Source organism: Neolamprologus brichardi, unplaced genomic scaffold (assembly GCF_056152115.1).
Source record: "Neolamprologus brichardi isolate AB-2024 unplaced genomic scaffold, ASM5615211v1 NODE_ptg000031l+_length_7269946_cov_1, whole genome shotgun sequence".
NCBI classification, from domain to species: domain Eukaryota; kingdom Metazoa; phylum Chordata; class Actinopteri; order Cichliformes; family Cichlidae; genus Neolamprologus; species Neolamprologus brichardi.
Window position 1 is genome coordinate 6,978,316 of NW_028270136.1, and position 16,884 is coordinate 6,995,199.

General features: G+C 40.9%; 2 protein-coding genes across 2 annotated transcripts in view; one reads left to right on the forward strand and one right to left on the reverse strand.

Moving 5' to 3' along the window:
- LOC148094750 (NLR family CARD domain-containing protein 3-like) overlaps window positions 1–16,884 on the reverse strand; it is a 230,279-nt gene that overhangs the window by 112,487 nt on the left and 100,908 nt on the right. The window lies entirely within an intron of this gene.
- LOC148094753 (uncharacterized) lies at window positions 1,206–4,273 on the forward strand. The gene is made up of 4 exons (XM_087837388.1): window positions 1,206–1,658; window positions 2,259–2,339; window positions 2,947–3,796; window positions 4,266–4,273. Exons 1-4 carry the CDS (start codon window positions 1,206–1,208, stop codon window positions 4,271–4,273), a joined length of 1,392 nt encoding a protein of 463 aa, XP_087693514.1.

The window sequence follows — 16,884 nt, forward strand, 5'->3', positions numbered from 1 at the left end:
GTATGTGCTAACTAAAAATAGACAAGATGATAGTATATTACATTTTAAAGAAATTGAAAACTCCGAAAATGTCGGAGCGCTTTTGAAAATATTTGGTGTCTTGATAAACTGTCCAGATATTTGAAGTTTACACGGCTACATTCTCGCCTGAAAATGTGTTAAACGTTTATTTTGTGACCTAGAAAGAGTAATAAGAGAAATATTAAAACTAACTAGCTGCCGCCATTTTTGGAAACTGAGCTAGGCCGCGCTATGAATTCTGGGATACAGCTTCTTCTTCGGGGTTTAACGGCAGCTGGCATCCTTGTACATGCAGTGCTGCCATCTTCTGTTTCAATTTTGAATCGATACACAGCGCTACTTTTTTTTTTACCAACCAGCCTGATTCCTGAATAAAACTGTTTTGAGCCCACTTTAACAAATCCAATTAATATCAAAACATTAATTTAAACCCACACCTTGTGAGGGAATTCAAGCAGCTAGTAAATCAGTCAAAGACAATTGGAAAACCCTGAATGTGGTTAATTATTAATTGAAAGAAATTCTCAGTGTGCCTACCTTACCACTAAGTTAATACAAACGGCTAACTTTGCCTCTTATAAATAGCATAGCTAGGAATTCTCGCAACATTACAGTAGATACTTCACTAAATGTTCGCTGAACCACATGCGAGGGCTGCTAAGCTAATGCTAGCATCCGTTAGCATGCTACATTACTCCTTCCCGCGCTCAAATTAAATTTATCATTCTGTCCGCTTGATTATAAAACGGTGATTAGACTACACACTACTTACATTTGAAAAATTAAAATTGCTTACCTCTCTTTCTTGACGAAGTTTTCTCTTACAGTTTTTCTTTCAATGCTCAAGTGCAGAAGATTCCTGTGACTCCAAATTCAAATGGAGTTAGGTAACGACTAACATGGAACATGAAGGGGGTGGACGTCTCAATTTTTGCTTCGATATACAAATTAGTGGTTTGTATGTTCATAAAACACAGTCAGTATGATAGGTAAATTTCTTCTTCATTGATTTAAAATAAACTCTTATAGGTGTTATTTCATTTGACCTTACTTGTGACCATTTTTTGTTTTTACAGCTACAGTTTGTAATACCCCCCTCCCCCCATACACTTGGTATTTCCCAAACTAGCGCGGCAACAGCTCCACACGGCAATATATTTTCTGCTTGACTTTAGTCTAATACAATGGCCTGTTGGAGGTGTGTGATTTGCTTCGTCTTTGTGGCGTTAACATTGAAGTCTCTCTTAAGTCACATTAATACTGCACACAGTCGCAGCCCAGATTTCCGTGTCATTTGTGGAGTCGATGGATGCGCCGAGGATTACCGTATTTTCAACTCGTTTTACCACCATCTCAGACGCACACATCCACAATACTTCGCCACTGGGAACCCCCCTACAGGATGGCTGACAGCTTCATCCGATGCAAATGTATTAGGAGGCGAAAATTTTGGTACAGTCATTTTTGCAGACTATACTGCCGAACCCAGACAAACTGTTAGCAATGGCAATGGCACTGAAGTAGAGCCACCACCACTAGTCCCAGTCACATCGGAGGTGTTGGAGGAGGAGCGACAGGAAAGTCAGAACGTGATGGAGCAAGACGCAGCTGAGCTTCAAACACCTCGTCAGAATCAGGTACTTTATGTGTTTCTGTGTATACGCACGCACATTTTTAAATGTATGTGTGTTGTTTAACCTTAACCAAGCACAGTTACCCCAATTCAGCTTTAGTAAAACCGCAGTAAAGCCTAACTAGAGAAAATGTACTCAGTTCAAGTGAAGGTTATAGTTTTAAAGTTATGTGTTTTCTAAGATAAACTACTTGATTAGAATATTTTAATAGGTATGAAGGCCAGTGCTGAATTTCAAATGCATGAATCTGCTGAAATTCAGGCTTGCACAACAATGTAGCCTTAGTTACCATACTTCAACATAATAACTCATTATTGTTGTGTACCTGCCTTGTTGTTAGATGCTCCATGAACAAATCAGCTTTCTTTCAGTTAACTTCAGACTAGATTCCATAAAGATTGTTTAAGTTTCATTAAATAACTCTTAAATTGTTCATAACATTTGCAGCTTCATTAGCTATCCATTGTAGTAGGAATCTTTTAATAGCAAAAATGTACAACAGTTTGGAATATTTCTTTGTTTTGTTTTGCATCTGGTGGAATTTGAAACACATTCTGAGTGAGTCATTTTTCTTACACAATTGTTTTTCTTTTTGTCCTGTAGGGTAAAAGAGAAACTGTTGATCTTGCCAGATGTGCAGCTGCATTTGCTATTGGTGTGCGGGAGCAATGCCACGTATCACAGGTAGTGCTTCATCTGATATTATGGGGGTATCATTGTTAACTTGTTAATAAGTCTGATTCACTGTAAGGCTGCAACTAATGATTTTTTTTCATAATCTGTCCACTATCTTTGCAATTAATTGATTGTTTTTTATCACTGGTTTTATTCAGCTATTACTTTCACCTATATAAGTTATTAAGAACAAATGTACATTACGAAGAAGTTAAGCACAATAGTTGTGCAGTTCACTGCAATGTATGAAACTGTGCACACTCAACAGTTTAAAATAGGCTTAACAGTGTAAAATATGTTCACTTTTAGGCATAAAAGACAAATGAAGTAGAATTACACAAAAAAAATAAATGAGGTAATCATTTGTTCCCTTTTTCTGTTGTAACCTTTCATGCTGCTCCATCTTGCTCGCTGCAATGCGTTTGTGCCTTGTGAGTCATGCATGTGGCATGTCATGCAAAACAATGCCAATTATTGGCTGATTTCTTCTTCTACTGCTCCCCTGGTAAATTACAACATTCAGTGGCTTGTTAATTTGAGCTAAAGAAATAGAGTTGCATTTTGCTTCTTATATATTTACTGTTTGTGTTAAATGTGTTTTTTTTTTCCCCATCAGAGGAGTGTCAACAACATTGTCCTTGGTGTCCAACAGTATCAAACAGCTCTTCTGACGTCCTTGAGGGGAAAAATAAAGACCATCCTTGAAAGGCAACCTGACAGCAATGGACCTTTACAACAAGAAGTTCTTTCAACACTGGACAACTTTCAGGATCCCTTTCCCATATGTGCAGCTTCAAACCTACAGGAGCGTGTAACACAGATGCATTTCAACCCTGTCACACCTGAGGAGATCATCATTTCCAAGTATGCCTGTAGAGTTAAAAAGTTAGAATCGAGAGTTCTTGCAATCAAAAACAAGTCTTTCTACTACGTTCCTTTGATTGAAAGTTTGAAACAGCTATTATCCAATTCAAGACTATTTGACATGCTCAGTGCTGGACCTCAGAGTTGCCCCAACGCCAGTTTTTTGTATGACATTAATGATGGAATTATTTTCAAAACCCACCCACTGTTTTCAAAGAAGAACTCTGCTTTACAACTGATACTCTATTCTGATGAGATAGAAATGTGTAACCCCCTAGGGTCACGTGCGAGTGTAAATAAACTACTAATGTTTTATTACACCTTAGGCAACATAGACCCTAAGTTTAGATCAAAGTTTGCTTCCATCAGACTTCTCGCAATCGCAAAGTCTAGGGACATAGATGAGTGTGGGGTAGATATAATACTACGGAGAATCAATGAGGACTTGAAGTTCCTGTACGATGGTGTTATGATTAACACTGTCAATGGGGAATTTTATTTAAATGGAGCAGTTGTTGCTGTGTGTGGAGACACTCTTGCCCAGCATGAGCTTGCAGGACTTAAGGAAGGAGTTGGTTTTGCGTATACCAAATGTCGTCATTGTGAGTGTACTTTTGATGAAATGCAAGAAAATTTCAATGAACATAGTTTCACCAGACGGACATTGGACGGACACATTAGGCAGTGCATTGAAATAGAAAGGGCAACTACTGAATTTTTAAAATCCTCGCTCAAAACGACTTTTGGCATAAATAGACAAAGCAAATTAGTTGATTTATCAGGTTTTAATCTCATAGAGCAGATGCCACAGGATATTATGCATGTAATTCTTGAAGGAGTGGCACCAATGGAAATTAAGTGTGTGTTGAAATACCTTGTTTTATCTGGAAAGTTGGAATTGGACTTGTTTAATTCTGCCATGCAGAATTTTCCTTTTTCATCAGTGGACATACGTGACAAGCCTTCACCAAGTAATAGTATTGCTACTTTAGCTTCAGGTGACAACAGACTCAAACAATCCTCTGGACAAATGCTTATATTGATCAAGATTTTGCCATTCTTATTGTACAGTGTTGTAGAGAAAAATCCCTTTATCCAGTTTATTTTGGATTTAATTGAAATTGTTAAAATACTTTTTGCCCCAGTTGTGTCTTTACAAACTGTTTCCAAACTAAAAAAAATGATAGAAGATCATCTTAAACAATTCAGGCAACTATTCCCAGAAAAAAATGTAATCCCAAAGCAACATTACATGCTGCATCTTCCCTCTCAGATTATTGCCCTGGGACCTGTAATACGTCATATGTGCATGAGATTCGAGTCTAAACACAGTTTTTTTAAACAATGGTCATCCAAATTAAACTTTAAGAATGTGTGCAAGTCTCTTGTAAACCACAATCAGCTGCTGGAGTGTTGTCAAAGTGAAGCAGGAACTGAGCATCCGATATTTGTAAATGAGAAAGAACTAGGTCCTGTATCAGAGGTTGCTAATATGGAGCATTTGCAGTCAAAGGTTGTAGATTTTTTGGGGATTGAAGATCCTATACATCATGCCATTAGAGTAAAGTGGCTTATTTTACATGGAAACAAATACATCTGTGACAGGTCTCTTATACTCATTTCAGCAAATGGTTTAAACCCTATCTTTGGACTTGTAAAAAACATTTTTATTGTTAATAGTGTACTTTTGTTTTGAATACCAGGTGTATGAAACCTTGGGTTTCAACAAAGACTTTCTTGCCTATGAAATTGCAATTCCCAACCTTGCCCAAGCAACTGAACTGACTGATGTTGAAAGCCTACTTGATTTTACGTCATATTACCCAGTCAATTTCAGAAACAGTGTCTATGTTATGACAAAATATAACCTTGAAGATGTCCTTGCTTTAAAAACCTGAAATAAATACCTTCCAATGAGTGACTTTCTTATTTCAAAGAAAAAGGTGAATGTTTCTTATTTTGAGATAATTTTTTGTTTTACACTCTATCTAAAAGCTATTTTTGCTTGAAATAAATGTAAAATTGTTCATTTTTAGATATACAGACTAAAAAAGAAAAAAGGTAATATATACTTGAAACAAGTCTAATCATCTAACACGAGACCGGAAACTAGCTTGTAATGTTTAAAACAAGATGGACAAGATTATCTGGCTAAATTTAAGACAATAAATCTTGTCAAGCTACAAGGAATTTGCAGTGTAGCTTATATTCACAAGGGTAGGACGGTTCGCCACTGAATTCCGTGTTGTGCGCATGCAAGGGAAACAACAGGTAGGATGGTTTGTCAGGTAGGATGGATTCCCAGAACACCGGAGTTAGCAACATCCCCCAAAACCCCAAAGAGTAGAGTCCTTGCCCCTAGCCCTGCCAGTGTAGCAGAAATGATGACGGATGATGATGGCAGCAGCAGCCGTTCTTCTCTGCATGAGTAGCTTAATGTTGTTCGTGTGTAATTTACGTTGAGTAGGCTAACCACGTTATTACATTAATGCATGTAAGGTGAACTAGCAAACACCGCCGTAGTTACATGCGGCTGTCTTCTTGTTTGATGGCAGATGCTCCCTTCACGCTGGCCAAAAAGGCTAAAATGACCAAAGAAAAAGTGTGAAACAGCTAAACATGAGAGGTTTTTGGGCAAAGTTTGTGTTTTTTCCATTGTTTAAGCCCTGCTTCCGTCCAAGAGTGATACCATATATGCCCTACAGCTGCAGAAAAGGCTAACATTGTTATCTTTTTACAAAAAAACAGCTAAAAATGAGAGGTTTTAGGACAAATTTGTGTTTTACATTCTTTAAGCACTGGTTCGAGCACCGGTTCGAGCACCGGTTCAAGCACCGTTTAAGCACCGGCACCGTTTCAAAAGTACCGGTTTGGTACTGGTATCGGATAAAACCTAAACGATACCCATCACTACAGACGATTGTTTGCAGGTGTGGAAGCCAGGGGCGGGAGTTCACAATGAACTTTGGTAGAGCGTAGGGCATGAGAAGGGAGCGAGAAGGGACAAAATAGGCCAAAAGAAACACGTGCAGCCATACTGAGTTAGCTGAACAGGCACAGGGACCAAAACATATATAGCGAATTCATAAAAAAAAGGACTATAGATTCTGAAAAGAAATATAAAAAGTATAAAAATAAATTAACTAATATAATGAGAACTTGTAAAAGAAAATACTTCATCAAAACGTTAGAAGAAAATAAAGACAACATGATAGGGATATGGAAGGTATTCAATAGTATAATAAAAAATGGATCAAGGAATAATGACTTCCCTGGGTATTTTACAGAAGGGACAAAAACTATTAGTAAAATGAACGAAGTAGTAAATTGTTTTAATGAATACTTTATAAATATAGGGCCAAAACTGGCAGCGGAAATAAAGGTTGACACGATAGAAACGGAGACGGGTGGAAACATTGAAAGGAATGGAAGTTCTATGTTCCGAAGATCAGTTGAAGAGAAGGAAATTCATGTTTTTTCAGTGGATATTGTCATGGTAATGGTAAATAAAGTAATTGATGGTATTGTAAAGCCACTACAATATACTTTAATTTGTCTTTCCAGGACAAACTAACAATTCATGTACAGGCATGAATTGTTAGTCACACCAATCACAAAAAAATCAAAGAAAAATAGTAAAATAGTTTTAGAGTAAACCTGGAATCTCTCTTTTTGACACATCCTCCTTCCCAAACGTCAATTTACCATAATTAGGTGAATAAAAAAAAGTTAGATACTTTATTTCTTAGACAATATCAGGGCTTCTACTCTGGAGTAGCTTCGCTGCAGGCCTGTAAGCCTGTGTTTGGATTGCTTCAGTCACTTCTGTCAGGAAATCAATATCCTTAGTATCCTTATTTTTCTATTATGTTGTTTTATGTACTTTATTAACTAAGGCTTGTAGAGCAAGGCCACTTTTGACTCACAAACTAAGTGCTCAGCCAGACTGAAAAACAGGAAGTTGTAGTGCACAGGCATATTAATAAATCAGACATAGAAAAGAGGAACTTTCCATATAAGCATTGTTTGAGACTGTGTGATGTGTAAAGTACCAAAATAACACCTATATGAGGCACAGCTTATGATTCTAATGTTAGAGCTCTTGCAACTGGCATTTGAGCTGTGTAGGGGTCTCTCTCTTCCGGAAGATGATTGAATAATAGGAAATATAAATGTTTCAACACACTATGAGTCAGTTTTCTCTGTTTTGTCATGGGGACAAAAGAATCAGGGTTCAATACTCCTATACTAAAAAAAAAAATATCCTTGGATCCTAACAATTTTAACAACCTCCATCGGATTTCTAGTCCATCCTTAATTTCTAAAATACTAAAAAACAGTTGCAGATCAACTTCAGTCATACTTAGTTAATAATTATATCTACGAGAGATTTCAATATGGTTTCTGTTCATGTAACAATACAGAAACTGCTTTACTTAAAGTAACTAATGATCTTTTACTTGGAGCTGACTCTGGTCTTCTCAACATTCTCGATGGTGTCGAGTTCAGCCTTCGACTACCATCTCTCACTCCATCCTGCTAAACAGACTTTCCTCTCTTGGCGTCTCTGACACACCCCTAGCCTGGTTCCAATCACACCTCCTTGACCGCTCCCAGTTTATTCAACTTAAATCATTCTGCTCTCGTCTATTGCTAGTAACTTCTGGTGTACCCCAACTTTCAGTCTTAGGCCCTCTTCTCTTCATAATATGCATCCTCCCTCTTGGTACCATTTTCTGCAAATCTGATCTTCACTTTCACTGTTTTGCTGACAACACCAAGTTATATTTCTCCTGCAGGCCTGATTCCTCAGTCCCACCTTCTTCTGTTACAGAATCCATCCATCCATCTTCTTCCGCTTATCTGGGGCTGGGTCACAGGGGCAGCAGCCTAAGCAGAGAAGCCCAGACCTCCCTCTCCCCTGCCACCTCCTCTAGCTCGACCGGGGGAGCACCAAGGCACTCCCAGGCCAGCCGAGAGCGTCCCCTGGGTCTGCCCCGGGGCCTCCTCCCGGTGGGACATGCCCGGAGCACCTCACCCAGGAGACGTCCAGGAGGCATCCCTGTCAGATGCCCGAACAACTTCCACTGGCTCCTTTTGATGGGGAGGAGGAGTGGCTCTACTCCGAGCCCCTCCCGGATGGCTGAACCTCACCCTATCCCTAAGGGAGAGGCCAGCCACCCTTCGAGGATGCTTCTATCCGTGATCTCGTTCTTTCAGTCACTACCCATGTGACCCCCATGACCATAGGTGAGGGTAGAGACGTAGATCAACCGGTAAATCGAGAGCTTCACTTTTACACTCAGCTCTCTCTTCACTACGACGGACTGTACAGTGTCCGCATCACTGCAGCCACAGCACCAATCCGTCTGTCAATCTCCTCCACTTCCCCGTCACTGGAACCGAGGCTGGGGTCACTGACGGTCCAGGTTGATTCTCTCTCCAACTCGTGGGGGGAGGGGAGTAGGTTCAGCCGAATGGCTCCCCGGCCTCAGTTGGGCAATGGGGGTATGTGGTGGGCGTGGACGGCTGTGTCGCAGCAGGGAAGGCAGACACGCATGCGTGGCATCACAATCACACCTTGCCAGCTTAAGATTGGTGTAGGGTCCTTTCTTGTTGTTGTGGATGCTCATTTCATTTTCATTTCATTTATTTATTTATAAAGCACATTTAATAACAACAGTGAGCTGACCAAAGTGCTGTACAAAGTAACAGTTAAACAATGACATTGACGTCTGTGGAGGTTCTCAGTCATCCAGGTCATTGTAGACTAAGGAGCTGGAAAGAAAAGCGTCTGGACTTGAAGACGTTTCACCTCTCATCCGAGAAGCTTCTTCAGTTCTAAGGGTCAATTGGTGGGGAGTCCCAGATTTAAACCCAGTGGGAGTTTCCCCCCAAAGAGGGACAAAGGACCCCTTGATGATTCTCTACCTAATCACATGAGCCAAGGTGTGAAAGCGGGTGGGGGTCCTAATCAGCCAAGATTTCGGGTGAGCTCATTGTGAAACCTGGCCCCACCCTATCATGTGATTACCTGAGGTCGGATGATTTGAAAGAGAAGTGAAAGAAGCCATTTACGTCCACTGTGAGCGACCATCTTTCAATTCAATTCAATTCAATTTTATTTATATAGCGCCAAATCACAACAAATGTCGCCTCAAGGCGCTTCATAGATACAGAGAAAAGCCCAACAATCATATGACCCCCTATGAGCAAGCACTTTGGCGACAGTGGGAAGGAAAAACTCCCTTTTAACAGGAAGAAACCTCCGGCAGAACCAGGCTCAGGGAGGGGCGGCCATCTGCTGCGACCGGTTGGGGTGAGAGAAGGAAGACAGGATAAAAGACATGCTGTGGAAGAGAGACAGAGATTAATAACAGATATGATTCAATACAGAGAGGTCTATTAACACATAGTGAGTGAGAATGGTGACTGGAAAGGAAAAACTCAATGCATCATGGGAATCCCCCGGCAGCCTACATCTATTGCAGCATAACTAAGGGAGGATTCAGGGTCACCTGGTCCAGCCCTAACTATATGCTTTAGCAAAAAGGAAAGTTTTAAGCCTAATCTTAAAAGTAGAGATAGTGTCTGTCTCCCGAATCCAAACTGGAAGCTGGTTCCACAGAAGAGGGGCCTGAAAACTGAAGGCTCTCCCTCCCATTCTACTTTTAAATACTCTAGGAACAACAAGTAGGCCTGCAGAGCGAGAGCGAAGTGCTCTACTAGGGTAATATGGTACTACAAGGTCATTAAGATAAGATGGGGCCTGATTATTTAAGACCTTGTATGTGAGGAGCAGGATTTTGAATTCAATTCTGGATTTAACAGGAAGCCAATGAAGGGAAGCCAAAACAGGAGAAATATGCTCTCTCTTTCTAGTCCCTGTCAGTACTCTAGCTGCAGCATTTTGGATTAACTGAAGGCTTTTCAGTGAGGTTTTTGGACATCCTGATAATAATGAATTGCAGTAGTCCAGCCTGGAAGTAATAAATGCATGAACTAGTTTTTCAGCATCACTCTGAGACAGGATATTTCTAATTTTAGAGATGTTGCGCAAATGGAAGAACGCAGTCTTACATATTTGTTTAATATGTGCGTTGAAGGACATATCCTGGTCAAAAATGACTCCAAGGTTCCTCACAGTGTTACTGGAGGCCAAGGTAATGCCATCCAGAGTAAGAATCTGGTTAGATACCATATTTCTAAGCTTTTCAGCGCCGAGTACAATGACCTCAGTTTTATCTGAGTTAAGAAGCAGAAAGTTAGTGGCCATCCAAGTCTTTATGTCTTTAAGACATTCCTGCAGTTTAACTAATTGGTGTGTGTTATCTGGCTTTATGGACAGATAGAGCTGGGTGTCATCTGCATAGCAGTGAAAATTTATGCTATGTCTTCTAATGATGCTGCCTAGGGGAAGCATGTATAATGTAAACAGAATTGGTCCTAGCACTGAACCCTGTGGAACTCCATAATTAACCTCAGTGTGTGAAGAGGACTCTCCATTTACATGCACAAATTGGAGTCTATTAGATAGATATGATACAAACCACTGCAGTGCAATACCTGTAATACCTACAGCATGTTCTAATCGCTCTAACAGGATATTATGGTCAACAGTATCGAATGCTGCACTCAGGTCAAGAAGGACAAGCACAGAGATGAGTCCACTGTCAGAGGCCATAAGAAGATCATTTGTAACCTTCACTAAAGCTGTTTCTGTGCTGTGATGAACTCTGAAACCTGACTGAAACTCTTCAAATAAACCATTCCTCTGCAGATGATCTGTTAGCTGTTTGACAACTACTCTTTCAAGGATTTTTGATATGAAAGGAAGGTTGGAGATTGGCCTATAATTAGCTAAGACTGCTGGGTCTAGAGATGGCTTTTTGAGTAAAGGTTTAACTGCAGCCACCTTGAAGGCCTGTGGTACATAGCCGATTATTAGAGATAGGTTGATCATATATAAGATCGAAGAATTAATCAATGGCAGGACTTCTTTGAGCAGTTTTGTAGGAATGGGGTCTGTAATGGTTCTTTTGATTTGGAAAGAAAAGTAAGCGCAGACAGAGTCCTAGGGAGTGTCCAAAAAGTGATTTATTAAACACACACGTATTACATAGTGTGGGAAGCCGGACTTCCCCGTTCAGCCCAATACAGAAAGCTTTATAGCCTTTATGACGTCAGAACAATTCCTGGAAATCATCTTCTTCAGAACAACAACAACCCTTTCCCGGACTTGAAACCAGATGTTTCCCCTCATCAGCGTCTGGGAACATAACAATTGTGTAAGACGAGTGTGCAGTTGTGTGAGATTGTATATCCCGGCCACCGAAAGTTCAGCGTCCTCATCTGACTTACTGTGGACCCACCACTATGCTGGTGCTATGCATGATGACGTATTGTATCTAGAATGTGTTATTCTGCATGCCCTGGCAAATATACTAAGTGGTAAATGATACATGATAATATGGATGATAACCGGATAATGATAATGATAAGTGATGCAGACTAATGAAGTAATGATGAAATAATGACCGTGCATGTGAATAATAACATAGTGACAGAAAAATAACATTCCTTTACGTGACAACTCCTCCTCTTGGGCTCGCTTGCGAGACCAACTTACACCAGGATTTGTCTCACTCCTCCGTCCAGCCTACAATCTCCTTCAAGGGCATCATCGACTCTGGCGCCGCTGAACCCTTTGAGCCCGAGCTCAGGGCCCTCTCCAGCATCTTTACTAAAACTCGCCGGACCAGAGGGATGAGACAACATCCGATCATTAATATAGCAAGAAAAACAACAAAAGAAAACATAGCAGACATAACAACACTCTTCCATTGCCCAAAGACAGACGTGAACCAGTCTCCCAGTCCAGTGTTCACACCCGATTGCTCATGCATGGTTTTAGACAACATTTTCAGACTCTCAAGCGCCCTAGTAACCGTACCGTCTGGGGCCGTATTGTTGGGTATAATAGTACAGCACATATCCCCAAACATGGCACACACACCACCCATCTCAGCCAACAACATGTCAAGGGCCATTCGATTTTGGATTCCCATTAACGACGTCGGTCCCAATTGTTCCGCAAGGCCTTCTACCGCGTCCCTAGTGAGATTAGAGAGTCTCAACACATTATAATGAACATAGTTAATGCGATCAACATTTTTATTTGGAGTTATCCATAGAAACACACTTTCAAAACCGGCCGCTATCTGATTAACTAACTTATACTCATCTGGAACTCCCCTGGGAACTCCTACTGAGTCAATCCAGGTTGGCGAGTCCCATCTTGGGTCATATTTGTGCACACCCCTTAGACTTCTCCTACGTCTGGCTGTCAACACACCAGTGTCTTGCTGTGGAACTGTCTCGACTCTATTTCCTATCAGCATCAAAGGTGCTCCTAGTCGCACCAGAGCACATGTTCCCACACTCCCCACTGGCTTTGAGACACCCATCGTTCCCACCTGAGCCAACCTCACGCTTGAATTTTCTCGACGGCTCGATCGGTTTGGACTCTGGAGCGGATAGACCTCTGCGTCTGGGCAATTCACCTGTCTGCCAATGAACAAACAAACACGTTACCACACTTATCAACCCCAATATCCCCGTTAATTTCCAATTTTCCCACAGTCTCATGATCACTGTTCCCAGGCTCTTTTACTTTTACTTTAAACTTCGTGATAAGAGTATAAGATTATGAGTATAAAAGTATGCGATTAACGTACAAGACTATTACGACTCCTTTAAACTATAAGTTACTTTAGACTAGAGCCCTAGCCTATCATGAGCCTGGAATGAATTAATGGTTGGTGCTTGGCGCTCCTCTTCTTTCTTCGTCTCCCCAGGTAGACTGCTGGGGAGAACCGCTGCACAGGGGGAGAGGATTATTCTGCCTCTATGTTCCCCCCCCGTGTTACTTTGGGTGGAGCTTATCTCGAGTAAGCTCTCGTCCGCCACTGCGCATTGAGACCAATGGAACCAGGTCTCACCCTTTCCCTTCAACCGAACCGCACTGGTGGTACGAGCTGTCACCTCGAATGGCCCCGTCCACCTCGGATCTCTCCACTTTCGCTTAATGACCTTCAGCCACACCGCCTTGGCGTCGGGGACGGACCTGTCCACCGCATTCACCCCCACTCCAACCTGTTGTGTGAAACTAGACACAAGAGCTTTTAATTCTTTCCAACATTCAGCATGCTTTCTATTACTTTTTATACTCTCTTCCGCCGGGACTGTTGTCCAAGGACCTGGAAACTGTCGTCCTGTCAACAGCTCATATGGTGTGAAACCTGTGGATTGATTAACACAACATCTTATTATCATCAATGCAATTGGCAATCCGACCTCAGGTAATCACATGATAGGGTGGGGCCAGGTTTCACAATGAGCTCACCCGAAACCTTGGCTGATTAGGACCCCCACCCGCTTTCACACCTTGGCTCATGTGATTAGGTAGAGGATCATCAAGGGGTCCTTCATGTTCCATTCAATTCAATTAAATTCAATTTTATTTATATAGCTCCAAATCACAACAAAAGTCGCCTCAAGGCGCTTTGTATTGTACAGTAGATCGCACAATAATAGATGCAGAGAAAAACCCAACAATCATATGACCCCCTATGAGCAAGCACTTTGGCGACAGTGGGAAGGAAAAACTCCCTTTTAACAGGAAGAAGCCTCCGGCAGAACCAGGCTGAGGGAGGGGCAGCCATCTGCTGCGACCGGTTGGGTGAGAGAAAGAAAACAGGATAAAGACATGTTGTGGAAGAGAGACAGAGATTAATAACAGATATGTTTCGATGCAGAGAGGTCTATTAACACATAGCGAGTGAGAAAGGTGACTGGAAAGGAAAAACTCAATGCATCATGGGAATCCCCGGCAGCCTACGTCTAATGCAACATAACTAAGGGAGGATTCAGGGTCACCTGGTCCAGCCCTAACTATATGCTTTGGCAAAAAGGAAAGTTTTAAGCCTAATCTTAAAAGTAGAGATAGTGTCTGTCTCCCAAATCCAAACTGGAAGCTGGTTCCACAGAAGAGGGGCCTGAAAACTGAAGGCTCTCCCTCCCATTCTACTTTTAAATACTCTAGGAACATCAAGTAGGCCTGCAGAGCGAGAGCGAAGTGCTCTAATAGGGTGATATGGTACTACAAGGTCATTAGCCCTTATATTATCTTGAAAAAAAATCACATTGATTATGTTGCGGGTAATTTTGACCCGTACTGTGTAAATCCACTCAGAATTGTCAAAAAAACTGCAATAAAACAATAGCAACTTTATTTTCATTAGAAAAAAAAACATTTAGAACACAGACATACAACACAGTTTGAATTACCATAACTCTTTGTAAGAACAATTTAGTAAAAGTTTTTCCTTCTTTACAAACACATTTCTTTTGAACTTGCCCGATTTTCTCAGTTTTTCAGTGTTCAACATTTTCAATTTTGTCCACATGATGGACAGAATGTAACTGTGTGCTTTGCGCAGATGTACTTTTTGCATTTCTCACAAACAGTGCTTGTTTTAATGTCTTCTCGTGAGGGACAGACATGGCATCTTTTACAATTTACCCGCATTCCAATGTTGGTTGATTTTAGTCCACAGGACATAGGCATTGTAAGCAGACACATCCAAAATGTTGTAGGAAATTACCATGGGCCAACGAGCTGTCTTGCGCTGGCAGCTGTATGTCGCTGTGACTTTGTCAAGATTGTCTACGCCTCCTTTGGTGCAGTTGTACTCTAGGATCATTTGTGGTTTTTTGTCATCTCTTGTGCTCAGAGATGCATCTGTGTGCATTGTGCTCATGACAAGAACATTCTTGTTTTTCTTTGGGCAATATGAAACAACTGTTGCATGTCCAGTATAATCCTTTCTATTGGAGGGGATATGAAGAGTTGAAATGCTGATTGAATATCATCAACTTGTGTGATGGCAAATCTTGTAGGACCAGGAGTCATTTTGATGACATTAGAAGATGACAGCCTGCCTTGACTTTGGTGTGGTGATAATGACCATTTTATATTACCATCTTTAGATGTCCATGTCTCCTCTGTGGATGATGATTGCTGCATTCCTTGGTTTTCATTTGATGTAGAGATGGCGGCACACTCTCCCTCAGAATCCTCCTCCTCATCTCAAAATTGGAAGTCTGGATCATCAATAAGATTGTCCTAGGCCTCTGAAAGATCCTCAGTCTCTGAAACATCTTCTTCATCACTATACCAGTTGAAAAGAAGTGATAAAGCTTCTTCAGTCGTCAACCTTCTGGAGCTCAATTTTGGTGTGTTGAAATGACATGAGAACAGTGACAAGAATAGGGGAGAGAAAGTTTCTTGCATACACACCTAGGTCTGAATGTATATTCAGAAGCAGTCAAAACAAAGTACATCAAAGAGAAATGTTTATTTTGGATCTGAACAACTTTTTACTTACATAAAAGTGTGTGGGTCAAAATGACCCGCAACATCGTCTTTGTATACAAACACTGCAGAGACATTCCAGGACACATCAAAGTGTCCATATTTTATACACCAGTTTATGACCCCAGATAAGGAAAAGTCATAAGCTTTTATGAAGAAAAAGAAAGGATGACCAGTACTTTGGTCAACACAAAAACTGGAATGGCTCAAATTGACCCTTAACATAATAAGAAGGTTAAGAAAAGATGGGGCCTGATTATTTAAGACCTTGTATGTGAGGAGCAGGATTTTGAATTCAATTCTGGATTTAACAGGAAGCCAATGAAGGGAAGCCAAAACAGGAGGAATATGCTATTTCTTTCAAGTCCCTGTCAGTACTCTTGCTGCAGCATTTTGGATTAGCTGAAGACTTTTCAGCGAGTTTTTAGGACATCCTGATAATAATGAATTACAGTAGTCCAGCCTGGAAGTGATGAATGCATGAACTAGTTTTTCAGCATCACTCTGACACAGAATATTTCTACTTTTAGAGATGTTACGCAAATGGAAGAAAGCGGTCTTACATATTTGTTTAATATGTGCGTTGAAGGACATGTCCTGGTCAAAAATGACTCCAAGGTTCCTCACAGCATTGCTGGAGGCCAAGGTAATGCCATCCAGAGTAAGAATCTGGTTAGATACCATATTTCTAAGATTTTCATGGCTGAGTAAAATAACCTCAGATTTATCTGAATTAAGAAGCAGGAAGTTAGCGGCCATCCAGGTCTTTATGTCTTTAAGACATTCCTGCAGTTTAACTAATTGGTGTGTGTTACCTGGCTTCATGGATAGATAGAGCTGCGTGTCATCTGCATAGCAGTGAAAATTTATGCTATGTCTTCTAATGATGCTGCCTAGGGGAAGCATGTATAATGTAAATAGATTTGGTCCTAGCAATGAACCCTGTGAAACTCCATAATTGACCTTAGTGGGTGAAGAGGACTCTCCATTTACATGTACAAATTTGAGTCTATTAGATAGATAGGATACAAACCACTGCAGTACAGTACCTGTAATACCTACAGCATGTTCTAATCGCTCCAATAGGATATTATGGCCAACAGTATTGAACGCTGCACTAAGGTCTAGCAGGACAAGCACAGAGATGAGTCCACTGTCAGAGGCCATAAGAAGATCATTTGTAACCTTCACTAAAGCTGTTTATGTGTTGTGATGAGCTCTGAAACCTGACTGAAACTCTTCAAATAAGCTATT

What these genes read in the sequence shown, in the direction of transcription:
- LOC148094753 (XM_087837388.1), top strand. Translation starts at nt 1,206, where the DNA reads ATGGCCTGTTGGAGGTGTGTGATTTGCTTCGTCTTTGTGGCGTTAACA. An exon ending in AAACACCTCGTCAGAATCAG is followed by an intron (nt 1,659 to 2,258) that starts GTACTTTATGTG and finishes TTTGTCCTGTAG; the next exon opens with GGTAAAAGAGAAACTGTTGA. An exon ending in AGCAATGCCACGTATCACAG is followed by an intron (nt 2,340 to 2,946) that starts GTAGTGCTTCAT and finishes TTTCCCCATCAG; the next exon opens with AGGAGTGTCAACAACATTGT.